Source organism: Aethalodelphis obliquidens, unplaced genomic scaffold (assembly GCF_003676395.1).
Source record: "Aethalodelphis obliquidens isolate GAN/ISIS:26980383/991018 unplaced genomic scaffold, ASM367639v1 scaffold93, whole genome shotgun sequence".
Lineage (NCBI taxonomy): Eukaryota > Metazoa > Chordata > Mammalia > Artiodactyla > Delphinidae > Aethalodelphis > Aethalodelphis obliquidens.
The window spans coordinates 4,910,305-4,934,444 of record NW_020838037.1 but is presented as its reverse complement, the minus strand read 5'-3'; the positions used below and the strand labels follow the sequence as shown (position 1 = coordinate 4,934,444).

Below are 24,140 nucleotides of genomic sequence, written 5' to 3'. Positions count from 1 at the left end.
GGTATTTACCTACTCTGCCATGAAAGTTGCTTAATCCCTATTTGTAAAATTATATACAACCTGACGCTTTGTAATTTTAACCTACAAATCAATTCACATGTTTGACTAAATGTGTCTGTTATCAAGCAAAGTTTCCTGTGCCCACAGTGCAGAGAGCCAAATTCTGACAGCAGGTATCTGCAGCAAAGTAAGGGTTATTTTCAGGGTTCCAGGAAAGGAGAATGGGCAGCTCATGCTCAAAAGACCCAAACTCCCTGGATGGCTTTTAGGATAGATGAATGGGTAAAGAAGATGTGGTATATATATACAATGGAATATTACTCAGCCATTAAAAAGAATGAAATAATGCCATTTGCAGCAACAGAGATGGACCTGGAGATTATCATACTAAGTGAAGTAAGTCAGACAGAGAAAGACAAATATCATATGATATCACTTATATGCAGAATCTAAAAACGAAAAAAGATACAAATGAACTTATTTACAAAACAGAAACAGACTTATAGACTTAGAGAATGAATTTATGGTTACCAGGGAGGAAGGATGGAGTATGGGGAGGGATAGATTGGGAGATTGGGATTGACATGTACACATTGCTATATTTAAAATAGATAACCAAAAAGGACTTACTATATAGCACAGGGAACTCTGCTCAACATTCTGTAATAACCTAAATGGGAAAAGAATTTTAAAAAGAACAGATACATGTATATGTATAACTGAATCACTTTGCTGTGCACCTGAAACTAACACAACATTGTTAACCAACTATACTGCAATATAAAATAAGATTAAAATAAAGACAATGTTAGAGGAGAGGGTCATAGGATGCCTGATCAGTTTGTGGACCTTCTTCTGTTTGGTTGGTTGTGAGGTAACAGTGTGATATTTCGGGAATCTCAATCATCAACCTTCTGGTTCCATCTGAGGTCTCTGTGCTTGTGTTCAGCATGTAGTCACCATCCTCCACTGGGGTCCTAGTTTCTGCAGAACATTTCAAAGATATGCATCAGATTGTTCTCTATATCCCTTCAGGGAGATCTAGGAGTCCTGTGACTCTACTGTTCTAATCATTAACTGCTTGAGTCTGCTCTTTGTAAATCAGGGAAGGCCTAGGAGACTAAAACCTCTTTCTACAAAAAACAAATGGGGAATATGGAGGGGTTTTGTACCCAGGAAGGCCCTGCAGGGTTCTGCTTGGTTTCAATCCCCCTTTTCTTTTGATACTCCTCAATCCTGAGCATCACAGGGGTCGGACAAGAACGTGAATAAAATTTTGGATAGAGAGATTAATCATAAACTCACAGGGGAACTTGGTTTTAGGGGGACTCAGTTTCATGTCCTGGCACTTATTACTGAAACTTGTTGCCTAGGTGCCGTGGCCCAGTTTTACACCTAAACCTAACTTCACTTCCTCCCTGAGAAATATGCCAACAGCCTCAGTTAGCAAAATTAGGCTGCAATATATTCAAAACTACTTTGTTTAATGAATGAGGAAGTGATGAATGAAAACTCTAACAGTTAAATTTTATTCTAAGAAATTTGGAAGACAATCTTATCAATGGTAAGCTTGCCAGTCTCTTTGAGAGCTTCAGCTGGGAGAATTCTACTCGAGGGCATATAACAAAAGCCTTCTCAAGCTTGACTCAACTCTGATTATCATGATTTCCTGTTCAGTAACAGGCATTCAGCTGGTAAAAAAAACATGCTTTTATAGGGTGTGTTTTGCCCCCCAGGCCCAAAGTCTTAATTCTTCTTCACTAAGTAAAGAATCATCAATGATTATACCACCAAAGGGAACTTGCCAAAGGGGACACCTTAATCTATTTTCTTTCTTTTCCCAAGGAGGAGGGACTGGGAGTTGATAGCATCAGCTGTCAGCTGGGGTTGAAGATGGGCAGAGATACGTCAGCATATCCTCCAGGGAGCGTGAGACACATCTGTAATGCTGTAACCTAAGGGTGTGGCCATGTCGATGTACTGTCTATGGAATGAGTACATCCACTCCATATAGCTTTAAAACACTAAGTTTAGGCCCAGAGGATGTGGCTTTTTCAGCTGCAATATGAATACTCAGAGTTGATTCAGCTACTGATGCAGAAATAAAGTCAGGCACATCGTTGGAAAAATTGACTATCTTGTGCTTCAGCTGATTTGGCCATGTGACACGGTTAAGTTGTATAACATATCGGAAGAAATAGGTTTAAGAAAGGACTGCATATAACAATTTCTGTCCATGCTCATTCTGAGGATCCAGCAGGACTTTAGTCTCAGATGAGCTATACCCCAGAGTGCAGTGTCTCTGTCATCCCACCTAGACCTTACCTTTCCTTGGGAGAAATCCTTGATGACTGGCTAATCTTCCTTGCAATTTAGAAGCCTCTGGGTCTTTCCTCTAGGCTTTGTGCATACTGGGGAAATATGGATAAATTTTAAGACTAACCTAAATAAGACATTTAGTAAAGAAAATCTATTTCCTCCAATAAACCTTAAAATGTATTTCACGGACAAATAATAATAAATCCTTTATTAGGTATTCTTTCCTTTTTTCTAAACTACTGTATTCAGATGCTGATATCTACTGTTAGTATAGATAGTACAGTAGTTGACTAGATGATCTTCGCAAAGAGCAGAAGGGCCTTTTGATGCTACCACCCACATAAGAAGACTCCTCTGTTGGCCCAGAACCAAAGAAAGGGAGGCAGGACTCATTAGCTGTAAAGAAATGGATGACTGATATTTTTTTATTTTCAATTCCAGAGAGCTCCTTCTAGGAATTTTAATAGCAGAATTCCATATTCTCTGGGCTTCCCTGGCAGTCCAGTGGTTACGACTTAGCCTTCCAATGCAGGGGGTGCAGGTTCGATCCCTGATTGGGGAGCTAAGATCCCACATGTCTCCCGGCCAGAAAACCAAAACATAAAACCGAAGCAATATTATAACAAAATCAATAAAGACTTTAAAAATGATCCACAACAACAACAAAAATCTTAAAAAAAAAAAGAATTCCATATTCTCAAGAAAAATAGCAGACATACAAGCACTTAGTCATTTGACTAAACTGAAGAGAAGTAACATTTAGTTTGCATGAACAAGGAAGTACTTGAGGATTACAGCTGTAAACCTGAAAAAATGACTTCATTTTCACTATTGCCTCCCCCCTCCACCGTCTTCTCTGCACTGAGAACAGCTCTCTGGCCACAGCCCCTCAACCCCTGAAAATGTGTGCCTGCACTAAGTCCATCTCCAACCCCCTCCTTTGTCAGCCACTGCGCCCATCACTGTCTGCAGTGGTGTGGAAGTGACTGATGGGAGCCCCAGTAGCTTGGCTGCTCAGGTATCCTGACCTCAGTCCTTCCTAGCCATGGCTTCCAAACCAACACCATTTCAAGGGACATTGACACAGAAGCCACGTTCACTGGGTCTGGGTTGCCAAGTTAGGGGTGGTTAGCTCTGGGGCTGGAATTGGGACTGTGTTTGGGAGCCTCATTATTTGTTATGCCAGGAACCCTTCTCTGAAGCAACAGTGAAGGGCTTCGTCCTCTTAGAGGCAAGGGGCTCTTTTGTCTGATGGTGACCTTTCTCATCCTCTGTGCCATGTGAAGGAGCCATCTCCTCTCCCATAGTTCTTTCTCCCATGTTTCATCTGCCCTGTATTGTATGTTCTTTTCCTATAAGCCCCCAGGCAGTCTGGGGAAAGTGGTTGACTCGGGTTTTAACAGAGGGAAGATAAATAATACTGTATTTTTTTAAAAAGACAAAAAAACAAGAATGACTTCAGCTACTGGTTTTGAGGATGTGCTTCCTGTCTCTGATTTAGTTAGACCTGTCATTCCACACCTCTACCGTCCCACGACCCACCTCTACCACCATCTTCAGCATTGTTGAAGTAGCAGCTGTTATTTCTTGAGCACTTGCTACAGGCCTAGGAGTCTGCTAAGGGCTCTACATGAATTCTTTCGGATTACAGCACAATTCGCACCCCAAAATGTCTCTTTGGCATATGGATTATTTCCTATGCATATGGATTGTTTCAACAATCAAGGCCCGAAAGACTCAGGAAGAAACTTTGACCTTCCCCTAACTGCCTGAAAGAAGGTAGATAGAGGACCTGTTCCAGGAAAGGAGCTGCCACCATAGGTAACTATAGTATGAACTAGGTGCACACAGGGAGGCACCCCGCAAAGTCAAGTGGCTTGTTAAAATTCTTCTCTGTGCCCCACTGTCTCTGCATGGGCCAGCAAACATTTGCTTACCAAACATTTGCTTTTCCATCTCCATGTGAATTGCTTTCTCCCCTTTGATGTCCCAGACCACTGTCCCCAACACCCTCTTTTGTCTTCATCTGAAGATCGTGCTTAAGGTGAGGGTTTCAGCCATTTTGACAGGTTACTCAGTTCTCCTGGGTCTCTCCCATGTGTACCTGTTATTAAACTTTTGTTTGATTTTCTTTTAATCTGTCTCACATCAATTTAATTCTTACACCAGCCAGAAGAACCTAAAAGGGTAGAGGAAAATTACTTTCTTCCCGACAGAGAGCTGTGACTAGCTTTTGTGCTGATGGTATCCAGAGGGGCTATGGAGTGGGTGCTCAGGTGCTATGAAGGAGCGATCTTTGTAGTTGTACTTTTTTTTTTTTCCTGAAGAAGCCAATTGGATGGCTAAGAGTGAGAGGGGGGGAAATATATAAGATGTTTGGGATGGACTGAAGAAAATTGAGATAGTTGTATGTATTTGTCAATATTTCTGTCTTCACTGAAGGAAGAGACCAGCCCCTCATCAATAAGCAGTGTGGGGCGGGGGGATTCCCTGGTGGCTCAGTGGTTAAGAATCCGCCTGCCAATGCAGGGGATCCGGGTTCCAGCCCTGGTCCGGGAAGATCCCACATGCCGTGGAGCAACTAAACCCATACACCACAACTACTGAGCCTAAGCTCTACAGCCCGTGAGCCACAACTACTGAGCCAACATGCCTAGAGCCTGTGCTCCTCAACAAGAGAAGCCCCCGCAATAAGAAGCCTGAGCACCACAACAAAGAGTAGTCCCCTCTCGCCACAAGTAGAGAAAGCCTGTGCGCAGCTACGAAGACCCAATGCAGCCAAAAAAAAATTAATTAATTAAAAAAAAAATAGCGGTGGGGCCCAGCCTCTGGGCTGAGGCAAGGACCAGAACTTGAACCGGTAAGATCTGGTGAAAAGAAGTCAGTATCCTTTGGGCACAGAGTATTAAGAAACAGGGATTCTGGCATAGGGACTAAAGGAGGAGACAGTTTTTAACAAGGGTAGGGACTCAGTCTTGGGAAAATCACAGAAATTGAGTTGTCAAAACTGGATGCAAAACCAAAGTTGTCCTGGCAAAGAAAATTTCTTACTGAATCTCAGACAACTGAGCCAGAGCCCTTTTAATCTCTCCTGACTAAGGTCAATCAGAGACCTGAGCTGTGGGGAGAGGGTGGCCAGCAAAGGCTGAAAGCCTGGGGGGGCCTGACTGTTATCCAAGATAATATAGACACATGGACTCAGCTCCCCTTGTATCGTCAGATTAGTGGTACCCTTACGGTAGAATTAAATGTATTTCATGACCCTTGATAAATAATGGATATCTAAACACATAGTGGACTGTGGAAGTAGTAGAGGAATTAATAAGCTAGAAGGAGAAAAGTGGGATTGAGGCAGGTGATAGATAGGCCCTCAGGCTAAATGGTTTGAGTTCGTTCCCTGTGGACCGATACTCTGAGATGGGAATAACAGGACAATTAAGAGAGAAGGCTGGCCCCTGCCCAGACAGAAGATAAGAGACCACATATCCCTCATTCTCGAAGTTAGGAGACCTCCCTGACTACACATGAGCAGAAAGGCTCCTTGGAGGTCAAAAATGGAGTGATGTTAAATGGCTAAGTCTACCCATAGGCCTCTTCAGTAGCATCCATCTTGGCTAAGAGATGCGCGTGCACACGTGGGAAGATCCTGAGATACACCAAATATGGACTCTGAACCAGGCAAATCAAAATGATTGGTCAAAGGAAACATGGAAGAAATGCCCCATATAAGTGATTCAAACTGCCAAGAGGGCACGACTCTTTCTCTGAGCCCACCCGTGTGTCTATCCACACGTACTATACTTCTTTTTTTTCCAAATAAATACTTTACTTGTTTCACTACTTTCCGTCTTTGTGGGAATTCTTTTTCTGTAAAGTCATAGGGCCAGGGCCTTGTCACTGACCACTGGTCTAGTGGCTAGGATTCAGTGCTCTCACCGCCACAACCTGACCTCAATCACTAGATGGGAACCAAAACCCTGCTTCAAGGCACTGCAGGCCGAGGCCACCCGAGATCTGGATGATTTTTATGGTCCAGCCTCCAACACTATTGTATGGTCTTAGAGAGATCATTTCCTTTCTCTTGGCCTCATTCTCATTCATAAAAATAAAAAATGAATCAGATGATCTAATTGGTTCCTCTAGTTATTTTCATCTTAAGTAAACACAGGATATACAATATTGCCACGTGCCCCCAGCCCCCAAATTTGCCACATTGAAATGTTTCAGGAAATGTTTTGAACTTAAATGTAAATATCAAGCAGAAGCATATTACACATACAGAGGGTATAAGGCAATTCTAGTAAAATAGCTCTGAGTTCTTCATTCATATTCCAGTTAATTCCACATAATCCCTGGGTAACTTTGTTGTACAAGTATTCTGCTTCTATTACCACTACTGCAAAATAATACTGCCCATTATTTCATTCCCTTATTACCCTGGTTCCTTGGCCTTTATTTTATCTCTGTTATTCACACCATTAATCAGTTTGGACATTCCTTATGAAATTGGGAATACAACTACTTAGGAGGTATCTTATTTATTATGGGATAAATCCTGATAAGTGAATTCAGAAAGGTGGGCTTGGCTGGAGGCATAGGTGCTGTTTCTCAGCCCTCTGTTCAGCTCAAAATGATCCGAACCAGAGTTTTCCAGAAACAGAGCCAGCATAAGCATACACACTGTGCCCCATATACTCAGAGGTTCTTAGAACTCACAGATTTCCTTTTTCCTCATGTTGCTTTGGAAGCAAAGTCACAAGCCACTTGGAACACATTAAGCTGAGGCACAGACTAGCTAGAGGATAAAACACAGAAAGCCCACACCTTTAACCACAGAAAGCAATAGTCCTTTTCAGATAGAATTAGAACGGTTCTGTGAACTGTTTTGCTTGCGACTTGTACTGTGCTAGCCTTTAGTGCCGAGTCTGTTAAAGGAAAGGGAGGGTTGTCGAGAAAAGGAAGCCTACTGGTATATGTAAACGTTAAAAAACAAATAACCCAAAATACACTGTTAGTTACTAATTTTAAATCTTTTTGGCATAACAGATGAGGCCATAGCTAAGGACACTTGGATGATATCCTTTAATCCAGCATAAAGCCATGGAAATGAAAAAGAGTAATGTCTTCACTTGTAAAGAATTGTAAAATATAACAAGCCAATTTTGAATAATGTGAGTCCATTACCATTTCAACCAAGATTTAAGAGTCTCACAGACTCACCGGATATCAAGTACTTATAATCCTTCCTTGCTCTGTTGATGTGTGGGGACATTATTGAATGATTACTTCTGGACTGGGTTATAACAAATTTTAAATATATGGAAGAGAAATTTTCTTTCTCACAGCATCTAATTTTAGGGCATAATTTTGACCATTTAAGTCCAATAAGATACCATGATAAACTCTTACCAAAATGACCATGCTGTTGGTGTAAACCTACCATATCTTTGATCTTCCAGAGGTCATTAATAGAATAGCTGTAGTCCCATTTGAGTACCTTCTGAGCAGTGAGGTAGAACAAAGCCAAGAAATCCTAAATCAGCATTTCGCAAACTCTAGAATATCAGGCAGGTATAAAAGTCCAAAAAATTTAGAAAAACTAAACCATGTGAGAAAGAACATTTGGAAAGCTTAAGCATTCTCTTCCTCTATGCTTAACATTGTCTCCAGGTAATTGGACTGGTAATTTGGGATTTTCTTCCCTCTTGCTGCCATCTAGTTTGGTTTCTTTTTAGTGTGATTCCATTCTCTGGGTACATTGTGTATTTTGTGGTTCATGTTGGAGCCTGTCACCCAGAGGTCTGTGGTGACGCACAAACCCCAGCTCCAAGGGGCCTGCAGCAGGTATTTGTGGCTTGGTGTGACACACCTTCCTGACTCTCACCTCCCGTGAAGGAAAATTTTAGAGTTGAGATGAGTGACAGGGACACATAAGGAAACTAGAGCAAGCTATTCTTGAATTCCTAAGCTGTTAAACCTTATTTGAAAGTCAATGGCATAAAGTCAGGGATTAAACAATCAGCAATTTGGCCAGATTCCTCATCCTTACATTAAAGAGCGAAGTATTAGTTTCGTTTTGTAATTAAATCGATTCATCATTTTCAAAACAGTATGGCTGATGCCACCTAATGGAAGTATTTTGAATCTCACAACCTTATGATGAATCCTTAAATACCAAGGTATTTCCTGTAACTGGGACTTAAATTTAGTAGAGAAGTATGGAGGCTATCTTTTTGTGAGGCCTGCTATATATATCTTGGCATTTTTATTCTGATATGAGGATGCAGGGATTGAGGACTCTATTTTTAATTTAACGTGAAAGTTCTCCCAGGATAATTTCTAGGGCAAAATTTGTTTCACCAGCATGGGATCTCGTCAATTGCTCCTATTTCAAAACATTTAAACTACTGGTTCACTTCGAGGGGGTTTTCAAACTTTTCACCCTTATTATTTAATGAAGAGGCTGTTACTATCTACAATTTGACTTGAGTGCAGTGTGTTGGGCAAATGCACTCTAACTTGGTCTCTTCACATCATACATGAATATCTGTGTGAACAGGCTATTTGTATTTTAACTGTAACATATTTTATAGCATAACATATTAAGCCCAACCACTCAACTCATATTGAGTTCTTTTTAAATAGTACCCCTGCCCCCACTGGTAAACTCCAGATAGACATTTGGTGTAATTTGAATTTGGTACTCTGGCCACAGTGGAAGGACACTGATCCAAGTAACACCAATCAGATTGGGCATTTGAAATTGAGGCTGGAGCAGAGATGGGAGTTGGGAAAAATCCTGACTATATATCTCTTATCTACTGGTTTATCTATCTAGCCATCCATGAGAGAGACCATGCAAGCAAATAATAAAGCAAATGAAAATTTTTCTGAAATCAAGTTAAACATCTCTTTTAAAAAGAGAGTAAAAGAAAGTAAATGATGTTCCATGTTCAGATATGTTTGGAAAACCTTGTTCAATAGGTTAAATAGTTTCTTTGACACAGGATTATTTGTAGCCTTTAATATGCTAGTATATACTATGAATCTTCTGGAAGGAGTGTAGAATACAGTGTTCCCCAAGATCTTAGCAGGAAGCTTTGACCCCTGGGAACACCAATGTCATCTCTCTCAGAACAAGAGATTTTCTGAGGGACTCTGGGACCTGAGGGACTAGAAGCCTTGTTAAAACACAGATCTCATTCCTTGGCTCTGGGGGAGCACAGAATGTGCATTTCTAGCAAGTTCCCAGGTGGCACTGATGCTGCTGGCTTACAGAACACACATTGAGAAGTATTGTTCCAAAGCAACCATTCTTATGCAGAGAGGAGTTAGACACCATCTACCTGGGGTTTCCCTCAGAGTTAAGTCATCCACTTAAGACGAGGGGCGGGGTTGGTGAGTGGCCTTTTACCACACCAGTACCATGCACTGACCCACTGGGCACCAGGCAGGACCAAGGCCTTCACTGGGGAAGGGCCTCCCCAGTGCTCTGATGGAAACAGGACCCCACCTTGTTTCAGAATAATGTAGACACCCATATGCTCAAAAAAGTTAATATTTCCATCAACTGACTCAATTACCAAGAAGTAGATATTCACATGCCAACTCCTGCAATGACCTATGCTTATTTTTAGCATAGACAGTTATTTTGTGCTAACAGTCTTTAAAAATCAATACTTTTTTTGTTGTTATTGATCATAGAGAGATTCTCTGATTTATATTTGGCATAGTGAAAGATAGGAGGAACATGGTTGGATTTAGGGGGTTTCCTGGTACGTTTTACCTATCCATACTCTGCCAACATCATCATAAAACTATCTGTAAGGGAGTTCCCTGGTCTAGTGGTTAGGATTCTGAGCTTTCACTGCTGAGATCTGGTTCAATCCCTGGTCGGGGAAATGAGATCCCGCAAGCTGTGTGGTGCAGGCGAAAAAAACCCTCTCTGTAACTCTACTGAGCTCCAACAGATCCATTCTAGTCTGAAGGCATGGGCCTGGAACTCTTTCCCTGATTCCCTTCACTGCCTTGTACTCATTTTTTATGTCAGCTTGGGTATCTATCTCTTCCTTTGTGTTGCCCTTCTTGAAAGACCCTCCTGTTTCCCTCCCCCCAATATATACAGTAGGTAAAATCCCTCTTATGAGAGGATCTCAGAGCAAGTTTCCTTACCTTATAGCATTTATCACAGTTGTAATTTATACTTATCTGATTAATGTCTGTCTCCCCAACTACACTGCGAGCTCCAAGAAAGTAATGAGGTTTTGGTTTTAACTGTACTCCCAGCATCTACTTAAGTTCTTGACACAGGACAGAAATTAATACTTATTATACCTTATATATTTATTGGATGGATGGGTAGATGATGTTCTACACCAATAGCAAAATTTAGAAATCAGTAATCCTATTAAATTGTCAAGGAAGATGAAAAGTGCATAGACTGACTTTGGGGGTGCACTGGGAGGAAGGTAAGAGCAGTCTTCTCTGCACCCATAACAGGTGGTCATTTCTCCCCTGGAAAAGCACTTTATTTACTCAATTTTAATCGCTTTGTTTTCATAGTAGGATAAAAGCTCTTCAGGGGTAGAGATCAAGTTTTTCTAGTTTATCTCAATGTCTTAGGTGCCTGACATAGAACAGATACTTATTAAATGTTTGGGGATGAACACTGTTTAAGAAAACACAAAAGACCTAATGTTTAAGCTCAGAGGCCCTGAGTTTCCTAGGTAGTGTTTGTCTTCCCCATTAGAGTTCCCTGCTTCCTCATATTTCCCCAAAGCTGCTATTCCTTTCATTTTAAACATCAGCAAAGTAAAGCCCACACAGATTAAATGAGCTGCCTGAAGTAACATGCCCGAGTTCATGGCAGAGTTGGTGTTAGGACTCAGTCTTCCTAACTCTAGATCTACTGCTTTCTCCACTTCATTACCAAGTAATACTCTCAGCAGAGAAGATTCTGAGGAGCCTGTGGGCTCCATCTAAGGAAGCTGGCCCAGTAAATGGGACTCATCAGCACGAGGCTGACCAAACTCAACCAGAACTTGAGTTAAAAAAGCCGGGTACAATTAATACTAAATTTGAATTTAGTGTTTTTATAAGAAACAACCCAACAAAGAGGTTAGCAAGAAAAAGGAATAATTTAAATGGGCATTCTTTGTGTGAGGAAAAGCTTAAAATTATACCAAAAGACAAAAATATACCGTATGACAATGTCTGTTGAAAATAACTTTTTATTATAAACAATATAAACACTTCCTAATACTTTTCACATATATAATACACTTTCTTTTCTTTGCCTGAGTTTTTAGGAACATGATTTCTCAACACAAAGGTTCTTCCCTTGATGACCATTCATATATTCAATAAGTACCAAGTGCCAAGCACTGTAAAAAGTTCCGAGGGATTAAAGAAAAAAAAAAGGAGAAAAAAGGCATAGTTTCATTTTTCAAGAGGACCACAATCCAGTAGAATATTTCCTTTATTTTGGATATCTCTGTTTTAACATATATACTTCCAATTTATCATAAATTTTAGTCTATTTCTTTCAAAAATAGCTTATATATCCAAGGTAAACTGGACAATTAAAACAATTGTTTAGATAAAATAGGGTTAAAACACTACTTTTAGCCTTAAATAATCAGATGATTTATGAAAAAGTGGTTCTGTGGCCTTAGATCATTTTGTTAACAATTTTAGTATACTTTGATATTTTTGAAAGACCTGAAATATTTTAATACAAAGAGAGATCATCTCTCTTTGTCTTCTATAAATATGAAAAGAAATATTTGTCTTCTTTGAGAGTAGTCCTTGAGTCATTGCCAATAGTGAAAATTAAACACAATACAAAGGCCACATCTGCTGTCCTCACCATTAGTCTTTGTCTCATATCTTTAGTGACTCTGATATTTCTGAATGAAGAGGGGCACATACATCCAAATATTTTTAGTGAAAAACCCAAGTTATTTCTTTGGAAAGTTGTCTATAATATATTTATTACAGACATTTCCCTTTGGTTTATTGTTGTTTGTGTATGGCTGTCATATGCTCCCCCAAAATTGCATTTTCATATGACTTTATACTATTTGGTAAAGATGATTCATTAATTATATAAATGTGATTTACTTTTATGTCTTTGCAAAGTTTCCTTATAAATATATTAAGCTAACTCTCTTTGACAGATCATATATCCCATTTTTGATGTTGAATATTGTCAACTACTGCTTCTGTATAGTACACAAGAATTAGGTGACCCTTAGAGATAATGAATTTCATGACTTTAAAATTCATTGTGGTTCCAGCCCCACGCATAGCTGTATAGATACTAAATATTCAAAGATAACTTACTGAAGCTTGTTCACAGAACTAAGCTTTCCCCGATCTCTCTCCCTCCCCCATGGCCCCCCTCAAAAATGTCTGGAAGCATTATCCCAAATGGTCTCCAGGATTTAAATAACAATATTTTTAAAACATTTAACACCACAATAGGGAATTTGTTGGCATGACACGAACAATACGGTTACTCCAGATGCTGTATTCAAACTGTATGGGCCCATTGAAAAAATAGATATAACCTAAAAGAAAAAGACCAAAAAGAAAATTTCAGAGTTTGAAAATAATGTTTTACTCTAGCTACTTTTAAAAGCCCAATCTGTTAGCTTCACTTTTTTTTAACATTCCAGTGTTTATCTTTATAAATACCACTAATGTTTTAATATATTGCTTATAATTTAAAGAGGGGGAAAGGTATAAATGTCTCCAGCTCTCTTAAACTGTCACCACGAATTAATTGCTGTATTGGCAGGAGTTCCAGTTTTGATGGTTGAATTATTGATATTGGTTATTTTTTGTAAGTTAGAGATAACATCTCTTTCCATAATTCAAGCAAAAAATCATTATATAGCTATGATTATTGGTCTTCATATATAAATTACTCCCCACTCCACCCCTGATTTGAACTATACTTTTTGCATCTTAATATCTTTAAATTTAAGGTAGTGTTTAAGATTTGGCATCTTTTATTCATAGAATTAGCAGTCATTAAGTAAAATTCTCATTTATTCTAAGCATATGAATTTTTGTTTGCTGTCTGTGTCAGTAGTCACACAAGAATGAGTAATCCCTTAACTGTCAGACATTTATCAGCACATCTAAGTTCTGTGTAAAATTCCTTTATAAGGAAATTATTTCAAGGGGCTACAGAAGCCCTCCATTAAGGTCAGTTCAATGGAACTAGTTACCATTTTTCTCGAAGACAGCATCTACTTTATCACCAATTCCTGGGAAGTCCTCTTCTATTAGTCTGGGGTAGTCTTTATGCATCATATGGTTAGTTTCATCATAGCTATTTAATAAGAAAAAGAAACTCTTGAGTAGGTCGTAGGTAAATTACTTTAGAAATAATACAATGGATATAATGGCAGCTTTCAAAATTGACAAAAGTTTCAAATTTTTAAGTCCATTTGAAACAACCAGTAGCTTTTTAAAATTAGGAATTATAATACTGAGTATACAGTGGATACCTGGTGAGGTATTTTGACTTGCCTAAAGACCATTTTTGTAAAGACAGTTATAAGCTCATTTCCATTTCAAAATTTGTATAGCTGCTATAAAAGTATATTATTAGGAAAGTGTTCTTAGAGTGAAATATATGTTTATGCATTGAACGATTATCTGTTGAGCTCCCACTATGTGTAAGACAACTTGCTAAGTGCAGTAACGGATGCCAAACTATTTAAGGTTCAATTTCTGCACTAAAAAGTTATAGAGGCATACAGTGGAAATAAAACTAGGAAGGGGAGCACAGCTTTCCCCTCTCATAACTTTATATTCCATACTCTTCTTCCCCTGCACATACTCACACCCTAGCCAACCAAACACACTCTGAAATTAACCTGAGAGAACAGCTTCCTGTGATGTAATATTCTTACTGTTATTGATGAAAGTTTTTTATATTTTTGAGGTATTTTTCAATAGATAAAAAGTAAGAACCACTGCACTATCAAGAAAGCTAAGACATATACACACAAAACTGCAACATTAGGCAATAGGGGCTAAACATCATGAGAGAGTAAACATGAGATGTCATGGGAGTTACATGAGAAGGGAGATAATTTTGAATGGGGTGATCAAGAAAGACTTTCAAGTTAACTTTAAACAGTGGATGGAATTTCAAAAGACAGAGATGTAGGGAAAGACCTTTAGCAAAGAAAATTGTATAAGGGAAGGTTATGGGGAGATAAAAGCACAGTGCATTTGAGATATGATAAGCAATCCATTTTGACTGAGCCATAGACCTCATATAAGGTAAAGGGACTGGAACACTAGTGCAGGTAGAACCTGGCAGTAATATTTAAAGTGGTAAGTGTCATTATCAGAAATAAAGAAGCCAAAACGTAAAGATGATATGTAAGAGTGTGTATGTGTGGGTACACATGCATGCATGAGTGTATATATATGTATATATATATAATATATATATATATAATGAGTGTATATATATATATGTGTGTGTGTGTGTGTGTGTGTATGTGTGTGTGTGTATAGAGGGAGTAAAGTTACCATTTAAAATATTTCAACTATTGTGTACCTATGAGATAATCATCCCTGAATATAGACATGGATTTGGGCTCATAAATATTGCCAATATCAATGCTGCCTTGAGCTCTACATGTGTTTTCGATATTCCTGTTCTACTTGTTCTTCAGAAGGAGCTGGCTTCACAAACTACAAGCCTAGCAGCTTCCTGGCCAACCTCTCCGATGAATCAACAGACTAGAAATTGTGGCCTTCTCTTGCTCAGTCTTTTCCTGTACCTATTCTTGTGTCCTCTCTGGCCACAGAAGATGGAGCTCCATGTAAATTAGGAGAGGATGACAAGAAAGAGAATCCAGGAGAAAGATTACAAGGAATTAAGATGTCAAAATAAGAGAGAGAGTTTTGCCATGGTTGTAGTACAACAAATGCCTAAGAAAGAGAAGAGTGGCCCAGAAAGGGCAAGAATTATATGTGTATTTTCAAGAGGGCTTGAGACTTTTAAATACCTGTGTTAAGAGCTACCTGCTGGAGCTGGCATGGAAGAGAATGAATGACGGGTATGACATTTACAATACTTCATGAGATAATTTTAAGTAGCAAGGGATTTTCGAGACTCACTTTGCCTCTATGATATAAGATGATGGGTCAGTAAATATGGCTGCCATACCTCCAGACTTGGTTTCCTGAGAAGAAGAGCGTCTTCTCTGTATCCTCAAAGTGAACGGCCGCACTTATCTTTTTAACCTCTTTTGGAAATCCCAGGTCGGATATTTTTCTGGGATAACCTTCCAGAATATCATAACCATTAAGAGCCCAAAATTTTCTGCCTAGAATAAGTAAAAGAATTGTTTTATTATTCAAGGGAATCTATTAAAACTCACATATGTAGATATTTAACAAAGAAAGACTCATTTTACACATTTAGAAATAAATTAGTCAGTGTTTGTGGTCACCATGTTTATGAAACACAGAAATATGCACATTCTTCAAACAAACAAAAAAAAGGATTTAAGATGCCAGTTTCCTAACTGTAAGTATAGCCCACCAAATATCATGATTAGTTTGACAATTTGTTACCTCTGAATATTAAGTTTGGAACTGGGTGAAAAATACATTAAGATTTCTGTATGAATAAGCAGCACAGTAGGAATAGGAAATTAATTTGAAAACTCAAATTTTATACCAGTAGAAAATTATTTTCTTCTCTAAAAAGTGACTTCATTATAGCTTTATTATAATAGTCAAACAATAGAAACAATGTCAGTAAAATGCTATGTAGCCATTATAAATTATGATCACGAAGCTGGAATAGCAATTTGGGAACCTATGTCAAGTAGAATATTAAAATGTATATACATTATGAATATAAATATTTAAAATATGTATTTCATATGGTGAAAGACTAGAAAATAAAGTGATAAAATAAAATAAGTTGACTTTTCAGAAGGGGGGATTATGGATAATTTTTTTCAATTTTTAAAAATGTACATTGTTATTACATTTGATTAGTAAATAATTTTTAAGAGGAAATAAGAAAAAAAACTGACATGATTGGTGTGAAATAAAGAGTGGATATGATAAGTAATAATGTAGACTTTTTACTTGTCAAATTTGGGGACACTTGGTAGAAAGGTTTCAGGTGCTTTCTGGTTCCCATTTTGTTATACTTGATTCTTAATTTAGGTGTATTTTTGACAACAATCATTTTATTAAGTCTCTGGTAACATCAAGTTCATCACTGCCTGCTCTGGACATGTGGGAGGTCCCACTGGTGGAAAGATTACCTCTAAAGATGAAGATAAGGTCATGGGAAGGGTGCTCATATGCAGCATCAATACGGTTGGGAAGTTCTGGCCAAAAGGATTTTGTTAAAAACAGCTCTGCGTCAACCTGCTGAGGATGCAGACGCCAGAAGAATCTAACACAAAAGTAAAAATGCAGAGTTTGCCATCATTTTTTCAAGTGCAATATGTCTATCCTGCTAGCCACCTTTCTCCACATCAATACAGGTAAGTTAGACACAACCACTCCCTAGCACCCGTGAGGGTGAAAGATTTCCACTTCCCTTAAGTGCCAGTTAAACAAGCTGTTGCTATCTTAACTCTATCCTAAATTATTGAAGTCTAAAATCTCACAGAGCCTTTGTGAAGGCTCCAAGTCATTTGTGGGCTGGGACCATGCTTTGTTCAATTTTGCATATCTTTTAAGTGGCAAGCAAATGTGCCAGGCACTGTGTTGGGCTCTGGAAAGAAAACATGAGTGACACAAACTATGCTCCCAAGATCTCATGGCCTGGGGAAACTGATATATGAGAAAATACTGGAGCCCAATGAAATTAGAGCTATAATAGAGGAGGTAGGAATGCTATAGGATCACAGATGAGGGAACAATTAATTCATTGAATAGATGAACAAATGAACAAATAAGGATATTAAAACAATATCAAAATTAAAAATTAGTATTTCATTTTTCGTCACCTATAGATTTAGGTTGTACAGTGCTTCCTCTCTTAAATTCCAACATATGTTACCAGAACCAAAGTTTTTCCATATCAAAAGGAATTCATGTGGAATTATGAGTAACAGCTTACTAACATGGTAATTGATTTCAATAACTGCATTTTAAAATAAATAAATTGTATTTCTATATTTACTTTGTAAATATGTCTTTATAAGAAAAACTACAACCAAAGATGTAAAAGGAAGCTATACAATGCCAAGATTATCCATTGAAAAGTAAAACATTTATCCATCAGTTATTTACTTCCTCTCATATATGTAAATAAACTACCCAAAGTTCTATTATTTTCACTAACTTCACCTTTCTTTGGAAGTTTGACCACATGTTTTGGCAATTTGAAGACATGGCCTCACAAATGTTTGTTACATGCAGGTTTTATAAAATAATATGAAGAGTACCTGTCTTTAAAGATCATTGTTTCTCCTCGGAGACTGGTAATGGCATCAAGGGATAAGGAAGGATCACATTTGTCTGGCGTTTTGGGATGTTTAGGGTTGGGGTCTTCATCTCCTGGACCTGCAGTCATGAAATGAGTGAAGGAAGTTACTGAGGATGACCTGATTCTGCCAATGGAGAGCAGAAAGGGCAGTAAGTCCTGCCACCACTACATAATTCTCCAAAGAACCTGTAATCCTACTTCCTTCCTCCATGGTTACCAAGTTCTTGTCTACAGGACTTCTCCTTCTGTTTTCATCTTTCAAGACCCTTGAGAATCATCTCAGCTACAAATTTAGCTTTCTTGAGGTTGGTGATAGAAATGGGGTGGCGGGGGGTGGGGAGAAAAGACTTTGAGGAAACTTTCCCCATGCTTTGCACAACCTATTGATGGACTTCGCTTGAGAAACACATTCCTCTCAAATCCATTTCTGGCGGCATGTTGTCTCTGTGGCAGCCCTCATTTGGGCTCTTTCTCTTGCCTATTTTATCAGCTGTCAACATCAGCTCATGTTGCTTTACCAGTTGACCACATCACAGCTGCATCTCAGTGAAAAGCTAGGTCTTCAGCCATTCTGGTATGACCGGCCGCATGTTGGGAACTGTTCCACTCACATGAGTGCAGAAGAGGTGCAGTAAATAAAATAATTCTAAACTTATTTTTCTCTAAATAGGTCCTATTAGTTCTATCATTAAGTTCCTCAGTCAAGATATTGTAGAAATAGTAAAAATTGCAAAATTCTTGCCTGTGCCTACACTAGCTGCTGTAGTAGATTTAAATCCAGAAGGGAAAATAATAGGTTGAGGTGGCCTGAGCTAGTTTTCTGAGCTCTGTGTTCTAGAAGTGTTTACACTGATGACTGTGTACTGTGGTTTTACTTCTATTTATGGTAGGTACTTTTGCTTGTTTGGGTTGAAGTTTAATTATTTTGTAAATATTATTGAAAATTTGGAAGAAAAAAAAGGAACAGATTCTTACAAATGGTCACTGTAGATGTTGGTTAAAAACTAACACAGGCCACTTGAATGGATTCTACTGTGGCAAACAGGAGTAGTTGAAAGAATACCCAGATTTTGTAAACGCTGGTTAAAATCTCACTTTCTCCCTGTATAAGCTGGGTGAAAGCTATCCCAAAAGCTGTGTTACTATCCAGCTGTGTTTCACCCAGCTGTGCTGCTATCGATACACTATTTAAACTCTACAGGCTTAGTTTCTTCATTGGTTAAATGGTGAATAAAATATTTCTTTCTGATGTCAGAAGTATTGTGAGGATATCAAATGTACCTTACAATGTATAAAATACAAACATGGGGAGTTACATTCTGCAAAAACTTTGGAGAATGGAATATTTTCTACTTGAGCAGGTAGTTTGATTTGGAAAGAAAAAATGAGCGTGTTTCTCCAGGTTTTAATAACAAAACCAGGACAGCAATATTGGTAATGGTAAATTCACTAATAATTTAGAAAATAAATGTATATATCTCTTCTGCTGTTAAACGGATAAATTAATAGTTACCATAGAGAGACTGGATCCCTTGTACATCATCATCAGGAAGTATAAAGTGGCTTTTGCCAGTGTAGGTATATATGGGAAACATGAGTGCCCCTGGGTCCTTGGAGTGGTCAAGACCTAAGGAATGGCCAAACTCATGGGCAGCAACAAGAAACAAGTTGTAACCTGTAAGAAAACAAAGAAACTGAGAAAAAAAGTCCTCCAACGACCAATTCACAGAATAAATATTATTTTGTTTATTATTATTATGTCACCATTTCTCTTTCTTGGCTATTTAACTCACTTTTTAAAGTTAATATTCAGTGTCTTAAAGGAAGATTTAAAACACTGATTTAATCATTATAAATAATTTGGTGTTCTCTTCGATTATAGCTGCCTACACAGAGTACCAACACATTGATTAGTAATCAAAAACAATTTATTGTGAAGACACTAGTAATCCTGATTTGCTCTTTGTTTTCTCATGTCAGGTGAGGAAAGTAGACAGTGATGACTTTAACTGGAAACTCATGGGAAAAAATATAGGATGATACATATCTACAGTACTGCCTAGAACATCATCTAAACCAGAGGCAGCATCCAAAGGTATAATGACCAAGCATAGAGGATGCATTAAATAGGATCTCCGAGAATCTACTTGGGAGCAAATTCCAACCAAATGATCCTTTCCAGAATATCTCTAGACTCTAGAATTTAAAGAAACAGAAACTCTGGACATGATTGGCCAACTTTCCTCTATTCTCGAAGACTACTATGTCACTGTATTTACACTATTTCCTCTAGTCACTCTTTCCACCAATTATTGAGCCTCCTAATACTGGTAATTTAAATTGGAAAAAAATAATAAAATATCAAAAGAACAGATGAAAGCTGGAGTCAGTGGTTTCAATTTGACCTTGAATACCCTTTGCTCTCATAGCCTATGCATGAAGAAAATGTATAACAAACTTAGTGAATTGTGCAGACCATAAGAGTGATCAAAGTTCATGATAATCTGAATAACAAGTAATTCTTCATTGAAATAACTAGCAGTGGGTATCATTCTTGGCCTTCAGCTGAAAAATTAATCCTGACTTATGGATGTTTTCATTCATTTTACTTAAATTTTTCAAACCCAGAATTTATGCAGGAACCAAAAACTGAAGCTTACTGTGACTATGTCTTAACAATACTACGTGTTGTTCTTTCTTCCTAAAATCATTCCTACCTGCTAAATATTCAGACCTTAAATATATAAATTCTCACCTTCCCTTCCAAAGACAGATTGGAGATGTATGCATTGAGACATTGACTATTCAAGGCCCAGTTTTACTTCTTGGAAAAATAATTCTTTTTATATTTAAATGAATAATAAAAAGTAGCTGTTTTTGAAGACTACCCTTTAATTGTCACAACTAAGAGTCCATATAGCTCCAAAATTAAGTCCTAGTTGTGATAATCCTGCTTTTCTGCCTAAATTAATATTCCCAATCCTTTTGAGCCTTGAAGACTCAACTACTGACTGAATTCACTCAACAGTCAGTTTCATTTTGCTCTTGTAAATGTAATTTAATCTGTTTTGTCTCATGCTTTCTCAAGTAAGGCACTATATTGATTTGTTAGAGTGGTATTTGTAAAATCAGTGATGCAGACAAGTCTAAAACAAGTAACATATAATAGAGAACAGAAATTTGACTGGACTTGTGCCATTAATATTTCTACAAGGGAAAAAACTATTCCAACTCACATCCAACTCATTTACGATCTACATATTTAGCCCTAATAGTTTTTAGATTTATATTTGTAATAAACTGTACTTCTTCAACATGTCAAAGGTAATCCACAATAACAGCACCTTCGTTGACAGAAAGCATTCTGATCCTGTTTCAAAGTTAGCTAGTATCCCTCGAGCCACTAGACTTAGTAGATTTTGCTCATTTTTAATGTTTCATATTAGCTTATAGAAATGTCACTTGTAGAGACTAATAAGTAGAAGATTATCATACTTGTTAACTTGGAAAATAGAATCAAATACCAAATATAATTTACAGTATGCTTAAACTTCTTATTAATGGGTTAATGATCTAATCTAATCTGATAATCATGAATTATATCTTTATAAGAAATACTACCTTTGGAACTACTTGTCCAGGTTTCATCATCATCAAAATGGGCATCTCCTCCATAATTTGGTCCAGGAGGAAAAGCGTGAGCCAATAGACCAGAGGGTCCATCAAATGGGTAGAAGTCACCATGCTCTATACACAAAAACAAGAGTTAAGACTCTAATTATATGAAGTAGTGCCTAGCACAGGTGCTTAATGAATTTTTGTTGAATTCTATAAAAATTAATGAATAACTGAAAGAAGGAATAAAAGAATGGAGCCAATTAAGGAGCAGAATATACAAAGTCTGCATCATTACCTTTAGTTCCAAAAGAGATCATGATATCCGCAGTGCCATTTTGAATTCTGATAAAATTCAGAGGTGTCACATCAGACCAAACTTTGAAGGCTTTTTTGAATGCCTTTTCAACTTCATAATGAGTCAAATCAGGGGTATAATTCACAATTCTATTCAACAGAGAAAGTTTCCATCAAATTTTCGGAAGGTGAAAGCTATTTTAGAATATATTTTCTTGGAATACTGCTTTTCTACTCAAAATGCAATGGCTTCTTTAAAAGTTCTACTAAACGTCCATTGTTTCCAAGAACGTATTAATTATGATGCCATACAAAGACTATAAAATGAAAAATTCAATCAGATATTTGAGTATCTCCAAAGATTTGACCATTTGACATCTTAAAGTATTTAGATGTTTAACATAACTTATACTGCATGCTAAAAGTTCTGTATCACTGTAACCTAAACAAATGAAATAGTTCTGTAAAGTTCATAGAGAATGAAACTCTCTATTTTTAGCACTGTTATAATAAATATGCCTGATTACTGCATCTCTGCAAATTGCCTTGAAACTACTTTTACTTCTATTTTGATTTCATATCTGAAAGAAATAAATTGAGATTTGCAATGAGAAATAATGCTGGGTTAATGTAACCATAATAGATGTTATGAGATATTCTCATCAACAGTATTAAAGTTATTCCTGGACATACTTAACTTCCAGTTTAATATCTAAGGCCTATGTAAAATAATGGGACCACACGTGTTCTGTCACCTGTAGCTTGTGCTGAAAATTAGACATCTGATACTGAAAAATATAACAAATATTAAAGAAAGATAGTCTATGATTTACCTGTAGGTTAAGTTCATTTTGGACCATTTGAGAGTTCGAGGAAAAACATTGTATTCACCCACATCAGGGACCCCACATCTTGGTTTTTTCATGATGTCTAAGGTGTTATCATCAAGTCTGCCAGTCACCTCTAAGCTGAAAAAAGACTGCATTTCTCTAAGCCTGTCAACCACAGAGCTTGCTGCCGTCTTCTTCAGGATTCCAGCAGGATTCAGAGGATAGTAGTATGATTTCAGGTAATTCTAGGAAAGAGACCACAGTGATCCTCTTTTAAAAGAAAAGGACATTTATGAGATGTATCACACCACTGGGGTTGGCAAAATACTCTACCTCTGCAAACTGGAAGTCTTCCTCGGACAAATCGTCAGAATCTTCATCATTGGGAAGAGGCAGGGACCAACAGTGAGTCCAACTCAAGAAGAGGAAGGCAGCCAGGACGCCTGGGTACATCTTGAGTGGTTGTGCCTGGAGGCTGCTGCTTTTCCACAGACAAGTACCCTTACTTTTATAGGCCTATGATGGTGAGTCATCATTTATGGACAAGTTTCAACTTCCTAGTCAGTTAAAGGTAAACATGCTTACATGGGGACTTTTTTCCTCCCAAGAAGTGTGGTTTCTGGTAGAATTTGAGGGAAATATAAAATGAGGCCTTCTCTCATTTCAGCAGGGTCTCAAAAACCATCTGGCAAAATAACGGCCTCAGCATATTTATGGCTATTGTGGGAAGAGTAAAATTTTCACTTCACTGGCAAAAATGTTTTCCTCTTTGTGGGAAAGTAGCTTATTCTACTTTTTCAGATAAGAATATCAAGATGGTACACCTACTTCCATAAGAAGAAATGTAATCTTGTTTCCAGAATGTTTATAACCTGGTGAGTTTTAAACTTCATTTTCTCCAGAGAACCTAAGAGGGAAATATTATATATACCTGAAGGCCACAGAAATGGACCAGAACCAAGCTTGGAGACTCATCACAGGATTGAGTGCTGCAGCTGGAATTTAAAAGCACTGGTGTGACCTCTCAACAAATATGGAGCCCTGCATGAATTCCCTACAGGTTCAGGCAGAGGTAGAAGAATGTATTAGAATACAGTATATTGGAATACAGTGTAATGGCTAACACATATTGAGGGATTACTGCATGCTAGACTTAAAAGGTATTATCTCATTTAATCCTTACAACAGTCTTGTAAAGTAGGTATTGTAGGAAGGCTTGTTTTTCACTTTACGTATGAATAATCTGAGACACAGAGAAGTTAAATATTTGTTTAAGGTGACATGGTTAATAAATGCTACTACCAGCATTTGAATCCAGGCCAGTAGACTTCATGTTTTTGACCACCGTGGAATATGACCTCTACTCCATCCATTCTCAGATATTTTCTCAAAAACAGAGCTGCTTAGTTCCCACACCTCTGGGAGTGCTCAGGAAAACTAAGACTCTATGGCCATTTTCAAGTTTCTTGATTTTCACTTTTAAGTTTGAATAATAGAAGTACCTTTGCTCCAACAATTCCAGAAAACTGTCCTTTAGGGGCCTCTAGTCTATTATTCCCTTTAGAACTTCACACATTTAATACCAT

At 37.8% G+C, this 24,140-nt stretch overlaps 1 protein-coding gene across 1 annotated transcript; it reads right to left on the bottom strand.

Moving 5' to 3' along the window:
* Nucleotides 1-12,118: 12,118 nt before the first annotated feature.
* MMP13 (matrix metallopeptidase 13) lies at nt 12,119-23,029 on the bottom strand. Its single transcript, XM_027095687.1, has 10 exons — nt 22,888-23,029; nt 22,558-22,799; nt 21,726-21,874; nt 21,434-21,559; nt 19,326-19,487; nt 17,772-17,889; nt 16,638-16,771; nt 15,521-15,680; nt 13,557-13,660; nt 12,119-12,890 (listed from the first exon to the last, which is right to left on the bottom strand). Exons 1-10 carry the CDS (start codon nt 23,005-23,007, stop codon nt 12,790-12,792), a joined length of 1,416 nt encoding a protein of 471 aa, XP_026951488.1. The 5' UTR covers nt 23,008-23,029; the 3' UTR covers nt 12,119-12,789.
* Nucleotides 23,030-24,140: the final 1,111 nt, after the last annotated feature.